At 38.3% G+C, this 19,108-nt stretch overlaps 2 protein-coding genes across 2 annotated transcripts; both read left to right on the forward strand.

Annotated features, from left to right (window-relative positions):
• Positions 1-7,956: 7,956 nt before the first annotated feature.
• Positions 7,957-9,764, forward strand: LOC131327520 (protein FAR1-RELATED SEQUENCE 5-like). The gene is made up of 3 exons (XM_058360678.1): positions 7,957-8,074; positions 8,284-8,762; positions 8,922-9,764. The coding sequence occupies exons 1-3, from the start codon at positions 7,957-7,959 to the stop codon at positions 9,762-9,764; spliced, it is 1,440 nt and encodes a 479-aa protein (XP_058216661.1).
• A 4,121-nt stretch (positions 9,765-13,885) lies between these two features.
• LOC131325165 (protein SHORT INTERNODES-like) lies at positions 13,886-16,098 on the forward strand. Its single transcript, XM_058357257.1, has 2 exons — positions 13,886-14,547; positions 15,378-16,098. Exons 1-2 carry the CDS (start codon positions 14,220-14,222, stop codon positions 15,638-15,640), a joined length of 591 nt encoding a protein of 196 aa, XP_058213240.1. The 5' UTR covers positions 13,886-14,219; the 3' UTR covers positions 15,641-16,098.
• The last annotated feature ends 3,010 nt before the right edge of the window (positions 16,099-19,108 follow it).

Genomic DNA, 19,108 nt, shown 5'->3' on the forward strand with positions numbered 1-19,108 from the left:
ATCCCTTCTGTTTCCTCAAAGTGTTGGATCAAACTTCAATCATGTCACGAGGTTGCAATGGCAGAGAACAGCCCCCTGCACTCCAGCGCCTTACGATCTGTAATACGGATCATTTACCCAATAAATTTTCCAGTTGTGACTTGTGATTGCATTAAGAGGTTATGTGGGTGAATCCACAACTTTTTTTTAAGGGCCTTACATATTTCGTTTCTTGATTTTGGAAACCCCTGAGTTTCGTTTCCTGTTCTTCGGCATTTGTACGCAAAGTTCTAAACCGACGGATGTGGCAAATAGCTTTACATTCTATGACCGTTGTTGGCAAATGCAGGGAGGAAGAGGTAAGTATCGTTTCTTCGAAGAAGAATTCCCTCTTCTTCCACTCCACTGTCTGAACTTTGTTGTCTTCTTCGGCATTTTCACACAGTTCTAATCAGACGGATGTAATAAATAGCTTCTGATAAACCATGGAAGTTCATGTTTGCACTTTATTGTCATGGTTGATATTACAGAGTGCCTATGATGGATATATTGCTAGTATGTATGACGTTGCACCTAAAGTAGCTAGCATGTTTTCCTAGTTAAAAAGGCAGCGAATGGTAGGAACACCACCTGTCAAGCGGCCGATCCGGCCGTTCATCTTGACAATCGACGGTTCGGATCTTGACAAAGCAATGGATGGTTTAGATATGTATGCATTCAGATTCAATCCGAGTTGTCCGTGCTAAGATGAATAGCCGGATGCTGATCGGCACCTGCTCGGCAGGGGGGATGCTTGGCAGCATCCCCGGGTTCAAAAACCCACAAGCCAGGGGAATAAATTCCCGGAGGAAAACTAATACGATGGAAGTGTGATTTTGAAAGTTCCAGCCATGAAGCCAAGAATATGTGGGGGGGAATACTTTTGGTTTCTCTGATGAGTTGCTTGGTTGATCACAATCGTGCATATCTAATGCTTGTACAATACTCCTTGTACTGTTTTCACCTCCCACAAATAGCTAGGGCACATAATGGACAGAGAGAGGAGTATCGTGGCTCAAACCCAGATTCTGTTAGGGACAGCACAAGTGCCGCCGCCATCAGGGAGATCAGAGCTTTGGTGCTAGGACACATAATGTGAAAACGCAATTCATTTGTGGGTTGTTTGATAGGCGGACTTCTACAGTAGCGGATAATTTTCTCATAGAGCATCCACGCCGCATGCCAAAAATGGCAAAATTTCTTGCTATTCCTCTAAAATAGCAAAAGAAATGGCAAATGGGGTGCTACACCCACAAATAAAAAATTCTCTGAAATTTGGCAAATGCCAATTCCTCTGTCGTATCGAAAATGTTAAGGTACATGAAATTCATCCATGAAAATATCCAATAAAGTATAATTGACTGTTCAAATTTTTAAAAAATGTTAAAATACATGAAATCTATCCATAGAAATATTTGACAAAAAAGAATAGACGATATTCTAAACTGTTCATTCTCCTTTGCCAGACGTTTTCATGGAACCCCTACCAAACCTCTATAGACCTAATTGTCCCGGGAGTACTAGTGGGTAATTATGGTAAAAATTCTGAATGTTGCAAAAAAGGAAGAGAACTCGAAGTTTAACTCTATTGGTTCTGGTACCTACGTAAGACACTGGTACTCCAAGCACGTGGTGTTGGGCAATCATTTCATTTTCTTCAGTCAGCCGGCCCCCTTTAGCTATTCTTACTGCCAAAGCAAAGGAAGGGGTCCCAAAAGCTGCAGCTTCCTCCTTGCAAGCCGGAGGAGCAGAAGATGTTGCACTGCACTACACTCAACTTGGGGGGCCCGATGGGGCAACCAGGGTGTATTTAACGACGGAGTCAGGATTTTTGATAAATAAAGTTAAAAATTTAAACTATGTGTGATTTATTTTTTTAGTTGTTAATTGAAAGAAACAATTAGGATTAACAAATTAATCAAAAAGTAGATACTCCTTCAGTTTTTTTTTAAAGTTCAGTATTTTATTTTGGGCTATTCCTTAATAAGTGTCCATTTTGTAAAGTTAGTGGGTAAAAGTTGATATATTTTCTATTTTGCCCCTAAAAGTAGATTCCATTTTAAAAAGTTAGTGAGTAAAAATGTAATGATGATGTCTCTATAGAGGGTAAATAAGAAAAGTAGAGGTAAAAATTGATGTGAAAAGTGTAATGATGATGTTTTCTTAATAAATTAAAGTTACGAAGCGGGATATTTAAAAAGAAACAGAGGGAGTATATATTAATAACAAAATGTAGCTTCGATTTACAATTGACCTTGACGACTTTTCATACTTTAGAAACGATGGATGATAGCCTCGTTTATAATGGTTTCAAAAACCCTTGATTTACTTTGAGGAACGAACAAACTAGCGTTACATTTGAGAATTTTGTGGGTGGAGAACAAATTAGCACTACTTTTGAAAATTTTGTAGGTGGAGATTCTACTTTAACTCTTTTTTTTCCCAAGTACAAAACCCTCTATATGGGTTGGGGAAAAATAAATTTTAAAGTGTGGTCAAATTAGTAAAAATAGAGTCAGCTACTCACCTTTGTCTCCATGTCCCTCCGCCTATAATGTATTGTGAAGGAAGGTGGACCCAAAACTTGGGTCCAACGATTTGATTGAAATTATTCGTTGATTTTGATGGGCTCATTAATTTATGCATACTTAAAGGGCTGGATTGATGGTCACAACATGAGATTTTGGAGTTTATTCCTTTTTAAAATTTTATATTCGAAATCTCTCAGGTGCTATTAACTCTTTTAAAATCAGTCCAGGGGAAGCTTTGCCTTGAAGTGCTATAAATTGGATTCCTTGCAAGTGGACAATGGAATTGAATTCGAAAGACTAATCGAAATGCGCATAAACAGGTCTGAATACCTAAGTTATCAAGAAACACTAACTACGAATAAGTGATTCAAGCAAAGAAGACTACGATACAATTATCTAGCGATTTGGTTTAAAAAAATAAAAAATTACACTAATAGCTTGCTCTTCGCACGATAAATCGTACCATTTATGTACGATTGGAGCAGAAGATGGTCTACTGCAAGCCGGAGGAGTCGTGTCGATATCTCAGGACCCGGGATGCTGCAAGCAATTCTCCGTAGAGCGCTCTGTAGGGAGCATTCGCACTGTTCATCTCAGTAATCAATGATTCGGGTTGAAAACAAACTCCTCCAAAGAAAAGTTAGGAAATAGTTCGTTTTAATCCGAATCACTGAAAAAACTTTTGAACGGTCCAGATGTACTCTACAGCGCTCTATAAGAGAACTCCTCTGCAGCATCCTCCTGGATTCTTCCTTATCACTAATGATCAGTAACTCCTAATGCTACCTGTAGAACAACAGCAGGCCGGGTTCCCCCAATCCCACTAGACCATTAGGATGGAATTTTAATATGCAAAGAATTTTTCAGCTTTAAACTGTTTTTATGTCAAGAGATCATGGATTGGGGACGGTGTTCTGTAATGGTGTGCGCAGCATCGCGCTGTGCACTTTTAAGCCGTCGGATTGTGCATCCAACGGCTTGGATCTCATCTCGGCAATGAACGACTCTCAATCGTCGGTTGTCGAGATGAGATTCGAACCGTCGAATACACGATCCGATAGTTCGGAATTGTACAACACAATACTGTGCATCCCACTAGACAGCACAAACCCGAAGTCCAATCGATCTGTGAGAAACAGTCAAAGAGAGACAAACGAATAGTACGGGTCCAATCTTTTCCCATCCAACCTTTTTTTTTTTTTGCCTTTTACACTGTTTCAATGCTGTCTGATTCAATTGCTTCGATCAACAAGGAGAACCTTGAAGCCGTTCAAAAAAAGACAAAGAGAACCTTGAAATTTTCTACACTTTTTTCTTTTCCTTGGTTGTGTCGTCGTACGTAATGGTAATTCCACTTTCTTTCTTCGTCTTCATCATTCCGGCAGGATTTATTTCACAAGAAAGTATACCGTGAAAAAATTAAAGTTGAAGTTGTGAATCCCACAATATTCTAACGTGACTGAACGGGACCTATATCTCATATATACGTACTGAAAATCCAAGCAGCTTACCTGTTTCGACTAACCCTGAAATAATCAAACGGACATACCCAACAGCCCGGCCAATAATTTTCTTTGCTAATTAACAGTAAGAGTCGAGCGCGCCATGGGGAAGTGATGATTCCGGTGAGGTCGTCAGAAGATGAAGGAAACCGTTGGCCTATCCGTTGAGGTCGTCGGAAGACGAAGGTGGTCTTTTCTTGGCCGCCGCCTGAGGTTGCGAGTCCACTGAGGTCGTTTATGACAAAGGCGGGTGTTTTGGTCACCGCCGGAGGTGGTCCGATGGTGTTGCGGCGAGTCCGGAGGATGTTTGACAGCGGTGGAGGCGCGGTGCGGTCGAGGAGCTGCATCGGTTGGGGGTTTGAGCTAGTTGGGTGTTGGCTGTTTTGTTGACTAATACGTAGTATTTCATTTCGAAGAGGAACAAGATTACAAGAATGGTTGAATAAACCCAAAAGGGTTGTCGCAGCGGTTAATCGAGTTGCTTTGGCCGGACTTATCACCTCGAGATTGCAGGATCGATTTCCTTTGACGACAGTTTTTTTTTGGAGCCATCTCATCTCACACAAATGCGTGAAAAGGGTTGGAAAGATTAATCACTCTTCATTACCAAAAATAAATAAATTCGGATGGTTTCTTTTCTTTCGTTCTTTTTTCTTCCATTCAACTTTTGTTAGATTCCTCATCCCCTTTTTCCTTATTCTGTGCATCCTTATTGAATTTCTTTTATAAAATACTTTTGTCGATAAAAAAAAAATAGACGAGCGCGAGTTTTGGAAAGCAAGAGTCAACCTGTGGGGTTTTCGTTTCCTCACTCTTTATTTGATGGATCATGCTATAATTAGCAGAGGTCGTTTTTTTCACGGAGGTTCCGTGAATAAGTTGTTTACAAAATGGCGTGATCACATGCACTTGTCCATTTCCACAATCAATGGTTGAGATTCGCTTTCAATTCTTATCGGTAAGAATTGATTTTCAATCTGGACTGTCCAAAAACACTTTGAACTGTCGCGGTTGGGCTCCATAACTTAATCTTTACGGAAACAACCGTCCTGTAATTAGTAACTTAATCTTATGAACAATTGTTAATGTGAGATTAATGCCATTAGAATAAAGAACACTAATTTCAAAATATTTTTCACACCTCTTGTTAATTCTCTCCCCTGATGATATCCTTTGCTTAACTTCTTTTGACGTCACTCAACTGATAAGCTTTTTTCTTTGTCTTTTTTCACACTTTATACATCAACGAGGGCTAGCGAGATGTTAGTATGTTAGTCAACATGGAATTGAAAGGCTGTTCATAGCTTTGAACCCCAAACCCGTCCCTCGTGGGGCTCGAACTCTGACCTTCACTGAGGAAAATGAGACAACCAACTGAGCTAGCTAGCTTGGTTTCTCACTGATAAGTTGATAACCGAACCCAGTTTTGTTATCAATTTGCAACACATTTTAATTACGTGTATTTATTAAAGGTTTACATTTCCCTTGTGTAATTAGTTCATGAATTCAGCAGCGGGCGAGTGGACGGTGGTACTAAATCCCTGGATTAATTGAAGTGCGTGCGTAAACTGACCTGAACACCTAAGTTACCACGAAAAAAAAATGACGAAGTAATCGAAATCCTGTATGGAAAATTCATTCAGCATAATGTGACACTTGCCTTTAAGTGATTTATGGTAATTTTTTTAGTAAGAAACAAAAAATAAATAAAAATCTACCAAAGGCCATATGAATCTATATAGTATATATACAGTATCCTACAAAACCCCACAGCTCAACATGCAGTGGCAGACAAATGGGCGTCTGTTAAAGCATCCCACTCCAAATTAATTGGCAAAGAGTGGAGAGGCCGTCCAGGCTCATATAACCGATGTGGGACAAATTCCAACACTCTCTCGCACGTATGACCCCTGACTCACGTGTAGAGATCAACAAAAGATCCGGAACACACAGATCACAATGAAACAGAGTGCAACTACGGCAAAAACAAAAGGAAAAAAGCTCCTAAAATCTAGCTCTGATACCTGGTTAAAGCATCCAACTCCAAACCAATTGGCAAACAGTGGAGAAGCCGCCGAGACTCGTATACTAGTTTTGGAAGAGATAATTAACCGATGTGGGACAAACTCCAACGGCACCAAAGGATGCCCACCCCTGAACAACTCTAGATATTTTAATTAATTATACTAGTTTTTCAAATTATTTTGGGAAAAATTTAGGTGATATACCTGCAAGTCCCTTTTTTTTTTTTTTTTTTTTTTTAGAACTAAATTCTAAGTTACCAACTGGTTTTTACCGGCGGGAATAAATTAAATGATGGCTTTATACATACACTAAACCAATGAAATTACTGGTAATTTCACGTTCCATAGCTTTAGTACTCTTTTCCTCAAATTGTACTCAGTATTAAATATTAATTTCCAATTAAAGAATAAAGTATTTAGGGACATAAATTTTAAAAATCTTTTGCATCAATTTAGAGAGCTTGTTAAAGCTTATATACATTTTGAAAGTTGCACTTTTGTTGAATTTATATATATATATACATACATACAGTTCTTTTCATATCCGGTCGTCCGGATTTTATTTGGTCCGGATTTGGGGGCCCCCCCACTGTTGTGGGAAATAAAATAGAAAGAAAAAAGACCTCAGCCTCCCTCCAGTCCCATTCGTTCCACAACTAGAGAGAGAAAGAGAAAAAGGGAGGGCGACCCCAGCCTTCCTCCTGCCCCATTCGTTCCACAACCAGAGAGAGAGAAAGAGAAAAAGGGAGGGCAACTGTGTACGAACGGCCCGATCGTAGACGACGAACGTAAGGTCTCTCTTTCTCTCTCGTTCTCTCTCTCACTCTCTCTCTCTCCCGGTTCTCTGTGATTTTCAAAACCCTAACCGTGATTGTAGAGGCTAATTTCTGTGATTTGTACATAGAGGCGACGATATACGAGTGACCCAAGTGAAGACGAAGAAGAACGACCCAAGCTAAGGTGTCTCCCTCTCTGCCTCTCGTTCTCTTTCTCTCTCTCTCGTTTTCTATGATTGTCGAAACTCTAATTCTGATTTTAGGGCTAATTTCTGTGATTTGTACACAGAGGTGACGATATACGAGCGAAGATATACGAAAATCCAAAGCCGAGATCAGCTCTAAGGTCTCTCTCTCGTTGTTGTTGTCAGTAAATTTTTTGCATTTTTTCGGATATACGAGCGAATGATTCTGTTTTGGTGATATGGGAAAAAAAAAAAGTTTCTGGAGATGTCCTTACTGATGTTGGAAGTTGGAACAGTTTCTTATGAATCAAAGATGATAATTTGTGCTAGGGCAATTAAACTGGTTACTATTTGTACTAGTTGAAAACAAAACGATTATTTGGAATAGTTTTTGTGTGCCACTTATGCTAATTTTTTTTTTTTTTTTGGTAATCTTTGAGATAATGTCTGCAATTGGCTGCCATTGGTAGGTTATCCATAAGTAGCTTAGAAATTGATAGAATGGAAGAACAAGATCGAACCAATATTGATCCAACCCCCTTGTTTAGAGCACCACCACCGAGGTATCTCTTTCCCTCTCTCAAAAATTTGTTGCATATTATAGCATAAAGGGAGACACATAGACTGGTATTTGTTGTAATTGTTTGTTTGCATGTTAGTAATTGCTTTGTATTTTGATTTTTAGAATGCAATCTTTGGATGACATAGCAGTATCACCGTCACCATCCTAACCGTGTCAATCATCTGTGAATTCTTGTCAAGAATTTTATACTCCTCAAGTTAAAAATGAAGTGATACCGAAAATTGACCAACAATTTCTCAAATTAGACGATGTTTGGAAATTTTACAACGAATATGCTAGACAAGCTGGATTTAGTGTCCGAATCAATTCTAGTAGGTTGGGTGAGAATGGTAAAGTAATGAGGAAGGAGTACGTTTGTTTTAAAAAAGGGGAGAGAAAAAATTCTAAGGCCACTATACGCCGTCGGGGTTTAACTAGAGAAAAATGTGGTGCAAAACTTGCTGTCGTAAGAAAAGGTGAAGTGTTTGTTGTATCAAAATTTGTCGAGGGTCATAACCATGAGCTTTCAACGCCAAGAAATGTGCATTTGTTAAAATCTCATCGCCGAGTATCAGCCGCACAAAAAGCTTTAACGCAATAATTATCTGCTGTTAATATGCCAACTTGCCAACAAATGAATATTTTTGAGTTGCAAGCGGGGGTATTGAAAATGTTGAATTTTTAGCACGAGATCTTTACAATGATAAAAGAGATAGGAAGAATGTAGTACATGGTCATGATGCAAACATTTTGTATGAACATTTCGAGATGGAACAACAAAAGAATCTGGGCTTTAGGTTCACATTTGAGAGAGATGATAAGGATAGAATGACTCATTGTTTTTGGGCGGATGCGACATCTAGAAAGTCATATCAATATTTTGGGGACGTGGTAGTGTTTGATACTACGTACTACACAAACAAATATTTCTTGATATTTGCACCTATATTGGGGGTCAACCACCACAGGCAGACAACACTTCTTGGGTGTGCATTCTTGAGTGATGAAAAAACTGATTCGTTTATGTGGCTCTTCAATGAATGGTTAAAAGCGATGCCAGGTGGACCACCCAAAATGATCATAACTGATCAAGATCCGGCAATGACAAGAGCAATTACTTCTGCTCTTCCAAATACGTTTCATCGATATTGTATTTGGCACATTGTGAGCAAATTTTCTGAAAAATTGGGTGCACTGTCATATAAGGAACATTATGATGAGTTGAAGAATTGTATATGAAATTCTGAAACAACTGGAGAGTTCGATGCAAGATGGGCAACTATTGTAGGAAACTCTAAGTTGTCTAATAATAAATGGTTGCAGGACATGTATGAAATTCGTGATAGATGGGTTCCCGCATATACGAACCACATGTTTTCTGTCCACATGACTAGTAGTCAACGGGCTGAAATTTCTCATTCGTTTTTCAAGAGATATGTGTCCAAAAAAAATTCAATGATGGATTTTGTGACGCGATTCAATAGGGCACTTGCCAAAATCCGACATAATGAATTGAATTTGGACCATAAAGATGTAAATGAGAAGCCTCTCTTGAAAACCTCGTGGGCAATGGAAAAGAAAATGAGTGAAATATATACACGGAGCATATTTGAGAGGTTTCAAGAGGAGATCTTTCAAATTAATGCGTATATGGTTACGTTCATACGCGAGAATGAACATTGGTGTTTGTGGAATGTTCAGAGAGAAGAAACAGAAGGTGCGAGAACCTGTGAGATTTCGGTGGATAAGTCATCCAACCTTGTGAGTTATAGCTGTAAGTTGTTTGAATTTGATGGAATTCCATGTCGGCACCTGTTGGCGTACCTTTTTAGAATGCAAATTAGGGAACTCCCTAGTGAATACATCTTGCATAGGTGGACGAAAACAGCAAAAGCGGGCAGGGTGATGGATGACTTAGGTAGTGGTGTGAAAGAAATATGTAACAGTTCATTTCTTGTGAGGCGACAAGGTCTCTTCCAACTTGCTTGTACAGTTATCGATGATGCTGTATTAGATGAAGAAGAAAGTGAAGTTGTGCGAGATGCTTTGAAATCTAGTCAAATGAAGATTGCATTGATGAGGAGTTCTCGCCAAGATGGTTCAACGAATTGTATCCAAGTGCCGCCTTCTCTCGGAAGCCAACATAGTTTGAAAGAACCACTTTAAGTTAGGGCAAAGGGTTGTGGTAAGCGTTTGAAAGGAGGAAAAGAGAAGGCCGTCAACAAGATGAGAAAATGTAATGGTTGTGGGTTAACGGAATAATCGCATGACAAAAGGAATTGTTCAAAACTTATGAACATGTAAGTGAATGTTAATTTGTACTATGAATTTCATTGTTTATACATGGAATACATCTTAATTGTTGTCTTATTTTATTAGGTCTTCACAAGATGTTAGGTTGAGTGATGACGAGGATGATGACAAGGATGACGTTGACGATGAGTGTAAGTGTTTGTGATACAACTACGTTTAATTGTTTACTTGTTCTTGTCTTTTGTTTCGTCCATTCATGTTAGTATTTTTTTTGGGTTGCAGGATGGATTAGTGATTGAAGGAACAGATGACACCGTTGTCCGATTACGAGTAATGTGAGAGAATGTTTGATAAGAGTAATGCAGGACACTATAATTTTGTTGATTTTTGTAAATTCTCATGCTTGTCTGTGAAGTACATTTGGTTCGCGGGAATTGATTATCAAGGTCTTATGTTTCCCTGCCATTTTGAATGTAGTTATTTTGTTGTGACGAAAGAGGCTATAGACATGTAAAAGTGTTTTACCAATTTGTTTTAAAATGTGATTTGTCATTAGCAGTGGAAGGTTAGCTTATTATTGATTTTTAAATTTGGTTTCGGAAACATCTCAAAACAGATGGAAGACAGATGGAAACTTTATTTGTGTTTGTGTGTATAGAATTTTTTTTGAACAGATTTCGAGATTCTAGCTTATAGAAGAAGTTATTTTTTTTAGTCTAAAGTGTGATTTTATTAGTAGGGTCATGAGTGCCAGCGTGCAATATCAGATTCATGAGTGCCAGCGTGCAATATCAGTCTACAGTGTGATTTTTTTAGTCTAAAGTGTGATTTTACTAGCTTATACAAGAAGTTAGGAATTTGTAAATTTGGTTTCGGAAACATCTCAAAACAGTTAGGCGTTTGTAAAACATTTTTAGAAATTCTTAATTGCCAACGTGCAATATCAGCCTGCAAGAAATGCCTACTCAATAAGTGAGTTGCAATTCTAATTCAATGTCCAGGTTCTAATTCCATTTTCAGGTTCATCAAAATGTACATTTGGAAGGCCCACGAAATGTAATACTGTGGCTGCAGTGGTTTCTATTGCCATAGAGTAACATGGTAAAAAATGGACACTAGACACAAGCACTTGTACAGTTAGCTAACAGATACCAACTTAGTTCAGTCCAATACAAATTGACAACTAAAGTTTCAAACAATATGAAAACATACAACTCAATATCTGCCATGACATCCTACCGGTTACAACAATTACCAACAAATAGAAATTACATTCACTTAAGAAGTGCAATGATAGCCACTACGAAGGCTAATCCACTTAAGAATTGAAATACAAACAGCATTTGCTTTAAATTAGCCACGGTGACTTCAATGGCGTCAAGGCGTGCATCATTCTTGACCAGTTTCACATCTGCTGCAACATGTGGGTTGGGTTGGTGACACTCAATTGGATAGCACCACTCCCACATCTTGCATTTACCTTTATCCTTTGAATCCTTTGGACACATGTGGTAGAGCCTTCCAGGATTCTTTTCTGACTCTGAAATGTGCACAGCAGCTCTCAATCCACACCAACATGTCTTGTTTCAAATGTAGGGTGACGAGATTGAATGGTACTCCTGTTGCTTGAACTGGACATGACTATTTTAACACAATTACTGCACACACTCACACAATGTATACACACACTCACACTCACACAATGTCTACACACACTCATACAAATGTCCAACACAACTATAAACTAGAAGTAACTCATTACAAATTTAGAGAGTTTTGGCTCAAAATATTTTCATCATAGCTAAATAAAGTGAGTCAAATAAACGAAATGTTCAAGACATCACATTTTTAAGGCACTAAGGCGACAACATTAGTTGCCAATTGACCATCTAATGTTTCCAAGCCTTAGTACACATTGCCTGTTAATATATCGTCATAGCCAACAAATAGGGCAAACCAATCTAGAAATAGGAACAAACTCTCTCAACGGCTCAGAAAATTTTCATCATAGCCAATTAAAGTGGCTTAGATAAATGAAATGTTCACGACACCACATTTTTAAGGCACTAAGGTGGCACCATTACTTGCCAATTGACTATCTAATGTTTCCAAGCCTTAGTACACATTATATATACAGTTCTTTTCAGATCCAGTCGTCCGGATTTGAGGCCCCCCATTGCTGTGGAAAATTAAATAGAAAGAAAAAAGATCCCTCCAGCCCCATTCGTTCCACAACCAGAGAGAGAAAGATAAAAAAGGAGGGCGACTGTGTACGAATGGGCGACAATGTCCAACACAGTTACAAGTAACTCATATAACAAATTTAGATAGGCGATTTTGGCTCAGAAAATTTTCATCATAGCCAAATAAGGTAGCTCAGATTAATAAAATATTCAAAACACCACATTTTTAAGGCACTAAGGCGGCAACATTAGTTGCCAATTGACCATCTAATGTTTCCAGGCCTACGTACACATTGCATGTTAATTTATCGTCATAGCCAACAAATAGGAGCAAACAAATCCGAAAATAGAGGCAAATTCTCCCAACGGCTCAGAAAATTTTCATCATAGCCAACAAATTGGGGCAAACTCATACAAAATCCGATCCGAACCATAGCAAAATCCAACCGACTGAACCTGAAAACAACTGATATACAGATCACAGTTCAAAATCATACACTGATAACACCAAATAAACACCACTTCAAAATTATTTGGCCAAAATCAGCATAAGTTACACACAAAAACCAGTCCAAATAGCAACTTATCATAAGAAAATCCAACGATTCAAACACAAATCCGGACCATAAATGCCCCAAATCGGGTATCATACATACAACCCCAAAATACTGTTAGGGTTTCGAAAATCAATCAATTAGTAGAAATCAGCCTTCCCGATATCCAAAGAAATCACCACACAAACAAATCACAGAAATCAGGCCCTGTTCTTCATTTAGGGTTTCGAAAATCGAAGATCTTCTTTTAGGGTTTCGAAAATCATAGAAAACGAGCGAGAGAGAGAGACCTTAGGGCTGATCGTAGCTCTGATTGTTCGTCGTCGGCCATCCCGAGATCGATCGAAACCACACAAAAAATCACACAAATGAGTTCGAAAATCAGTGAGAACCGGGAGAGAGAGAACCGAGAGAGAGAGAGAGAGACAGAAAGAGAGAAAGAGAGACCTTACGTTCATTGTCTACGATCTGGCCGTTCGTACACAGTCGCCCTCCCTTTTTCTCTTTCTCTCTCTGGTTGTGGAATGAATGGGGCTGGAGGGAGGCTGGGGTCTTTTTTCTTTCTATTTTATTTCCCACAGCAGTGGGGAGCCCCCAAATCCGGACCAAATAAAATCCGAACGACCGGATATGAAAAGAACTGTATATATATATATGTGTGTGTGTGTGTGTGTGTGGAACGGTTCAAGAGACACCTAAAAAAAGACTCCAAATCTCAATCTCATAGTTTTCGATTAAATTTTTATGATCAAATTTCAAAATGTTTTTCTTCCATTGGAAGAGCTCATAGTCGGGGATTTGGTATCACGAAAGTGTGGCCGAGGCACATGATGCAAAAAAAAAAGTTTTTAAAAATATGCACGAAGGTTCTTTATTTCTTGATTCAAAGGATGGCATAACTTTAATTTTTTTTTAAAAACGACTAAGAATTATGAAAGTGAAAGTTATGGGGTATTTCGTATTGGGAAACCCGTTGTGCGTGTTGTATAACAAATTCTGGCTATCCATATGTGTTTTTGGACGGTCTAAATTTTGAAAAAATTATTCGCGCAAATAGTTTATTTATTTCCTGAGTAAATTTGGACCATACATTATAACAATAGACAAATAGCGATCGGTTGTGCTAAAGAATTTGCACAAAACCATTGTGCGTGTAGCATTTTGGTCAGGAAAAATGGTGGAATATTAACCACAGCAACAGCAGCAGTACATGTCCGTACAGGCATGACGTACCATTTTATCTCTTTCAAAAAAGGAGAGAATTCGCCTATTATTGGTGTAATGTAAAGCTGTTTCTCAGAACAAAAAAAGGCTCAAACACTCCACCAGCCAAAACATTAGTGAGAGAAGAAGAACATCAACAACAAAACCAATCTTCAAATCATCACTACCACAAAAAACCCAACAACAAAAAAACCAATTCCCACCATTTCCTTTTCTTTTTTTGTTGGATCTTTCCCAAAATCGTCTGTTTCACCGAGCCTCTCTCTGGGACAGTCCCCAAATCGTTGTGCCTTTTGCGCTGGTCGGAACTTGCCCGACAATGAATTTCGCTACGGTATAGGACCGTTATAGTTACGGCCGCTGTTCAGTCGCCGGCTCCCCTATCATCAGGTTCCAAACTTCGAAGAATGAACCCATATGACAAATGGTATGATACATCAACATCAACAGGAATAAGCAGCAGCAGCTCAAGATCGAGCAGTAATAGGTGTCAAGACTGTGGAAACCAAGCAAAGAAAGAGTGTGTGTTTGTGAGGTGCAGGAGTTGCTGTAGGAACCGAGGGTATCAGTGCCAAACCCATGTCAGGAGCACTTGGGTTCCTGTTTCCCAACGCCCTCAGTCTTCCAGGCTTCAACAACAGCAACAGTATTTGGATCCACAGGAGGAGCAGCTTCAAGAACCAGTACCAAACCCTAAAAGGTTCAGAGAAGGCCCCAACCCCTCCTCATCATCAGGTAAGAGAGAGAGAGAGAGAGAGAGATGAGAGAGATGAGATGAGATGTTGCTTGGCTCATATCAAAACAATACTGCCATTTGGGTGTGAAGAAATATCTATTTAAAGAAAACCCAAAACCCTAGCTAGCTAGCTAGCTGCTGCTGCTGCTGATTGTTTTTATCTACTGTGAATTAGCTGGTGTTTTTAATTTATTAATTATTCTAGAAAATACCCATTTTCTCATTTCAGGTCCAGCTTTGTTATTTTTGCTTAGTTAGTTGATATACCTGAAGGCAGATGTAGCTTAGCGCAAAGGGGAAGTTAGTATTTTTCTTAAGGTGAAATTATCCATTTTCTCATTTCAACTTCAGATTTGTTATTTTGCTTAGCAATATTTACCTAAAGAAAAATATTATTTGGCCCAATTGGGATGACCGACAGCATTTTTTTTTTCTCAACGAGAAACTAACCATTTTCTCATTTCAAATTCATCTTTCTTATTTTGCTAAAGCTAAATTTACCCAGAAAATGATATGGTTTAGTACTATTTTAAGAATAAACTACCCATTTTCTTATTTCAATTTAACCTGCTTAGGTAAATTTATCCAAAAATAAAAACAGTTGGGAAGGCAGATTTTAAAAGTGCAAAGGAAATTTGTGGGATAAAAAAAGAGTGACCATGGTCCAGATTTAAAACGATCTAGTGACTAGTGAGGATAAATTTCAACGAATCTGAACCACGCACTAATTTTCCTGTCATTTTTTTCCTTTTGTCTATTTAGTATTGCTCAAACAAGATATTGTTTAGCTTCAAATATGTGATTATAGTTCTATTCGTAATTCTTTCAGGGCAGGAAATGGGGAATTTTCCTACTGAATTGGAAACGCCGGCAATATTCCGGTGTGTTCGAGTCAGCTCACATGATGATGCAGTCGATCAATATGCATATCAAACGTCTGTCAAAATTGGAGGCCATGTATTCAAGGGAATTCTCTACGATCAAGGCCTTGAGGAAAGTTCATCTCAATTACCTAATTTCAGATCTGATATTTCTACTACCGATTTAATCCCTACTTTAACCGAGCCTTCCGCTAATGAACAATGGGATTAATCTCATAGAAATTAATCAAAGTACACGTAAGTCATTTTGGTACGCAATACTTCCCCTATACCCTAAATCTTGAAACAACATTTGTTTCCTCCCTCTCTAACAAGCTCCTCTCTCTCTCTAACCTTGTCATGGTGCAAGAAAGGGAGAGAGAAAGTAGAATAGGAGAGGGAGTAATTAACATTAATTGCAGTCCGAATTCCAATGAAAAGAATTATTTGATCTGGTCGGTGCATTTTAATACATGGTTTTGTGTTTTTTTTTAAAATATTTATTTTTGTTCTTTTTCTAGTGGGTTCTTTATCAACTTCCAAGCTACTTTTTCTCCCGATTTTCCGATTCTTGCCGGCCAATCTCTATCTAGGTGCATGGATGGGCAATTTTGTGTATTTTCGTGGTTATTTAATTTTTATTTGAGTATCATTGGCTTCACAAATAAATATTCATGACCAAATTCAAAATTTGGAGAATGAAATATTTTGAATCCTAAGAAAAAATAAAATGAAACGATTGGAAATGCAGAATAAGGTGGACTTTGTGCAGTATCGTGCAATTTTTTAAAATTGTGTTACAATTTTCTTGGCTCTAACTTGATGCGTACATTTTTTCCTACGTGCATATATGTGATCGGGTCGTGTCCTTTCACGTTTTTAGTCGGTTTATTATGTTAAAGTTTTTTTCTTAAGTTTCATCAAACTATATCTCTACCACATGAAAATGGACATCAAAATATTTAATTTCAACTCAACCCCTTTCTTTGAATTCTCAAAATAAACGTTGTTTATTGAATCTTTTTTTTTTTCTTACTAGCTAGATTGACTCAAAAATATTGCACAATAGAACATCGTCTTAACTTCAATCGTGAGTCAAGATCAAGATCGAATTAGTACATTAACCCAAAAAGTCCATCTTGATGTGGGCACATATATATTACTTTATTTATGCTACAAAAATCCTTGGTGAAAATAACATAGCAATCTCTGTGTTAAATAGTTTTTTTTTTTTGGTAATCGAGGTGTCCGGGTCAACTTACGCGCACTTCGACTAAATTCTCGGGAGAGACTAACACATTAACCCACCGCTATGACCCTCACTTAAATGCCATGTTGCGGGCACAGATTTGCCCTTACCACTGGGACAACCCATATGGGTGGGTCTGTGTAAAATGTTGGGAAAATTTCGGCATATATAGAAAATCCAGAGAATAATTTCATTGATAATGTAACAATTAAATAAATCGAAACAAAATAAAAATACAAAACAGATTGAAACAGTCGAGATACAAACTGAATTTCTAGAATAGCAAACCGAGTCCTGTGTGATACCACAGTCTCCTTAAGAAAGATTCGCCACCTACCGTGGGTGTTGTAGGGTCTTGTTTGGTGTTTTCCTCCCAGGGTTGGCTCGGCTAAACCGTAAGCCGTCGACACACCACCGTCGACCGCCTTGGCGAACTGACTACCGCATGTCTTCTCTCTCAAATAACAATATGCTGGAATTGAAGGATGTAAGTATACTTGAATTTCCTTATGCTTTCTCCCAAAACGTGAGCCTCATTTTACAGAGTGAAGGAGGTATTAGAGGGCTGCCATCAATTGCTGTTATGAATCTGCTATTTGAATGAGGGAGGTTACAAGAGTGAATAGCCATCATGGATAGAGGTTACGGGAGCTACGAAATCCACACATCAATATGTCTATTAATTGTGGTGCGTTTAGATACAATGAACCCGAAACGTGCACGATTGCCTCAAGAAACTCTCTGGTAGACCCGATTCATTCATCTGAAATTCCGTAAAAATTTCCAACATAAAATAGGTTAAACATACCTAATTCTAGGTTTGGGTTACATGGGTTTGACCCGAACATCATGGCATCCTTTGTGAGAGATGTGTAATTTCGTATCAGGTTCAAAAAGTGATTTCAACCTAGCTAGGTCATCATATTCATGCCAAAAATTCTCCATCCAATAAGCGACATCTCTCTGTCAATTAATTCCCCTACATAGACAGGCGTACTGCAAACACACATGTACAACTTAGAACAATAAATACATGCAACACATATATAGTACTACAACTTTGCGGGTGTTTAATTTTACTAACCAACAAGTTGTGGACCACAATCCGAGAGGTCGTCTCAATTGGTTAAGGCTTGGGGTTTGCTCCCCCAAGTCTCCGGTTTGAGACCCCTAAGGGCCACCCCATGGGCTCCCATAATTAAGAACGCCCCATAGGCTGGTGTGGGGCCGTAGAGACTTAGTTCCGTGGTGCACGCAAGCTGTCCTGAGGACACTCTGCGTTATCAAAAAAAAAAGTTGTGGACCACAATTTTTTGGTTTTGTCCTTATTTAAATTTTTTTTGAGTTTGTTAATTTTGTGGCAAACTTTTATGTATTATTGATTCGTCTCGACGGAAGCAATTGAAAAAAGTAAAAAATTATGACTGTTATACATGTATCTTTTGAAATATCCAAGAATGTGAGACCCCATATTCAGCTAGGAAGTCCCACATTGGTGGGTTTACTAAAGTTGAAATAGTATATAAGTGATTCCCACCATCTACTGTAAAAACTTAAGATTAACCTTTTAAGCCACGTGATTGGACGAATAGTTAGCTAGGGCGGGTTGTTACATAGAAAACACAGAAGAAGAGGCCTTTGACCTAGCGGCATTAGGGGGCGCACCTCCTCTTTTGAGGTGCTAATCTAACTACTGTCATTAGGGGGGCGCACCTCCTCTTTTGAGGTGCTAATCTAACTACTATAATAATATTGACTTTGCAGATGGAAAAAAAACATTCACCTCACGTGCATCCGTTTATGTGGTCTTTCGCATAGTTTCCTTTCGGATTTATGATGTGACTTTTTTTGTCAAATCTGTAATCGCAAAGCGTGGTAATTTATTATTTTACAAACGTGAGATGGAATTGAATAACCTCGCTCTGATTCCATGTAGAAACTTATATCCAACCAAAAGTTTTAAATTGGACAAATCCCCACATCATGTTATAAGATGTTCAATCATGCATTCCATATATATCCAATGTAGAGCTTATAATATACAAAACACAATCTTGATCATGAACTTTTTATTTGATGTGATGAGCTTTAGCTTTCTGTGATTGAAGCATTTAAATTCTATCAAAGCTATTTAATTAATTATATATAAGAAAAATATTTGAAGGGAATCACTGCACACCATAAAGATAAAGAAGAACCTAAGCCCCCTCTACATTTGGTTAATTATTTTATAGTTAGGGCAAAAAAGATTCATTGGGTGGGCATCTTGTGATTTTGCAGTTGATAGCGACCCTAACCAGAAAAGTGAAACACAAAGCTTAAGTTTAATCTTAGATTTTATTCTAAAGGACACTCACATGCACTCCAAACAAAGGAAAAAGATTGATACTCTCTCTCTCTCTATTTATTGCAACCATGGAATATATGCATGGTACGATATTATACAAAAAA

This window comes from Rhododendron vialii, chromosome 5a (genome assembly GCF_030253575.1).
Source record: "Rhododendron vialii isolate Sample 1 chromosome 5a, ASM3025357v1".
NCBI lineage: Eukaryota > Viridiplantae > Streptophyta > Magnoliopsida > Ericales > Ericaceae > Rhododendron > Rhododendron vialii.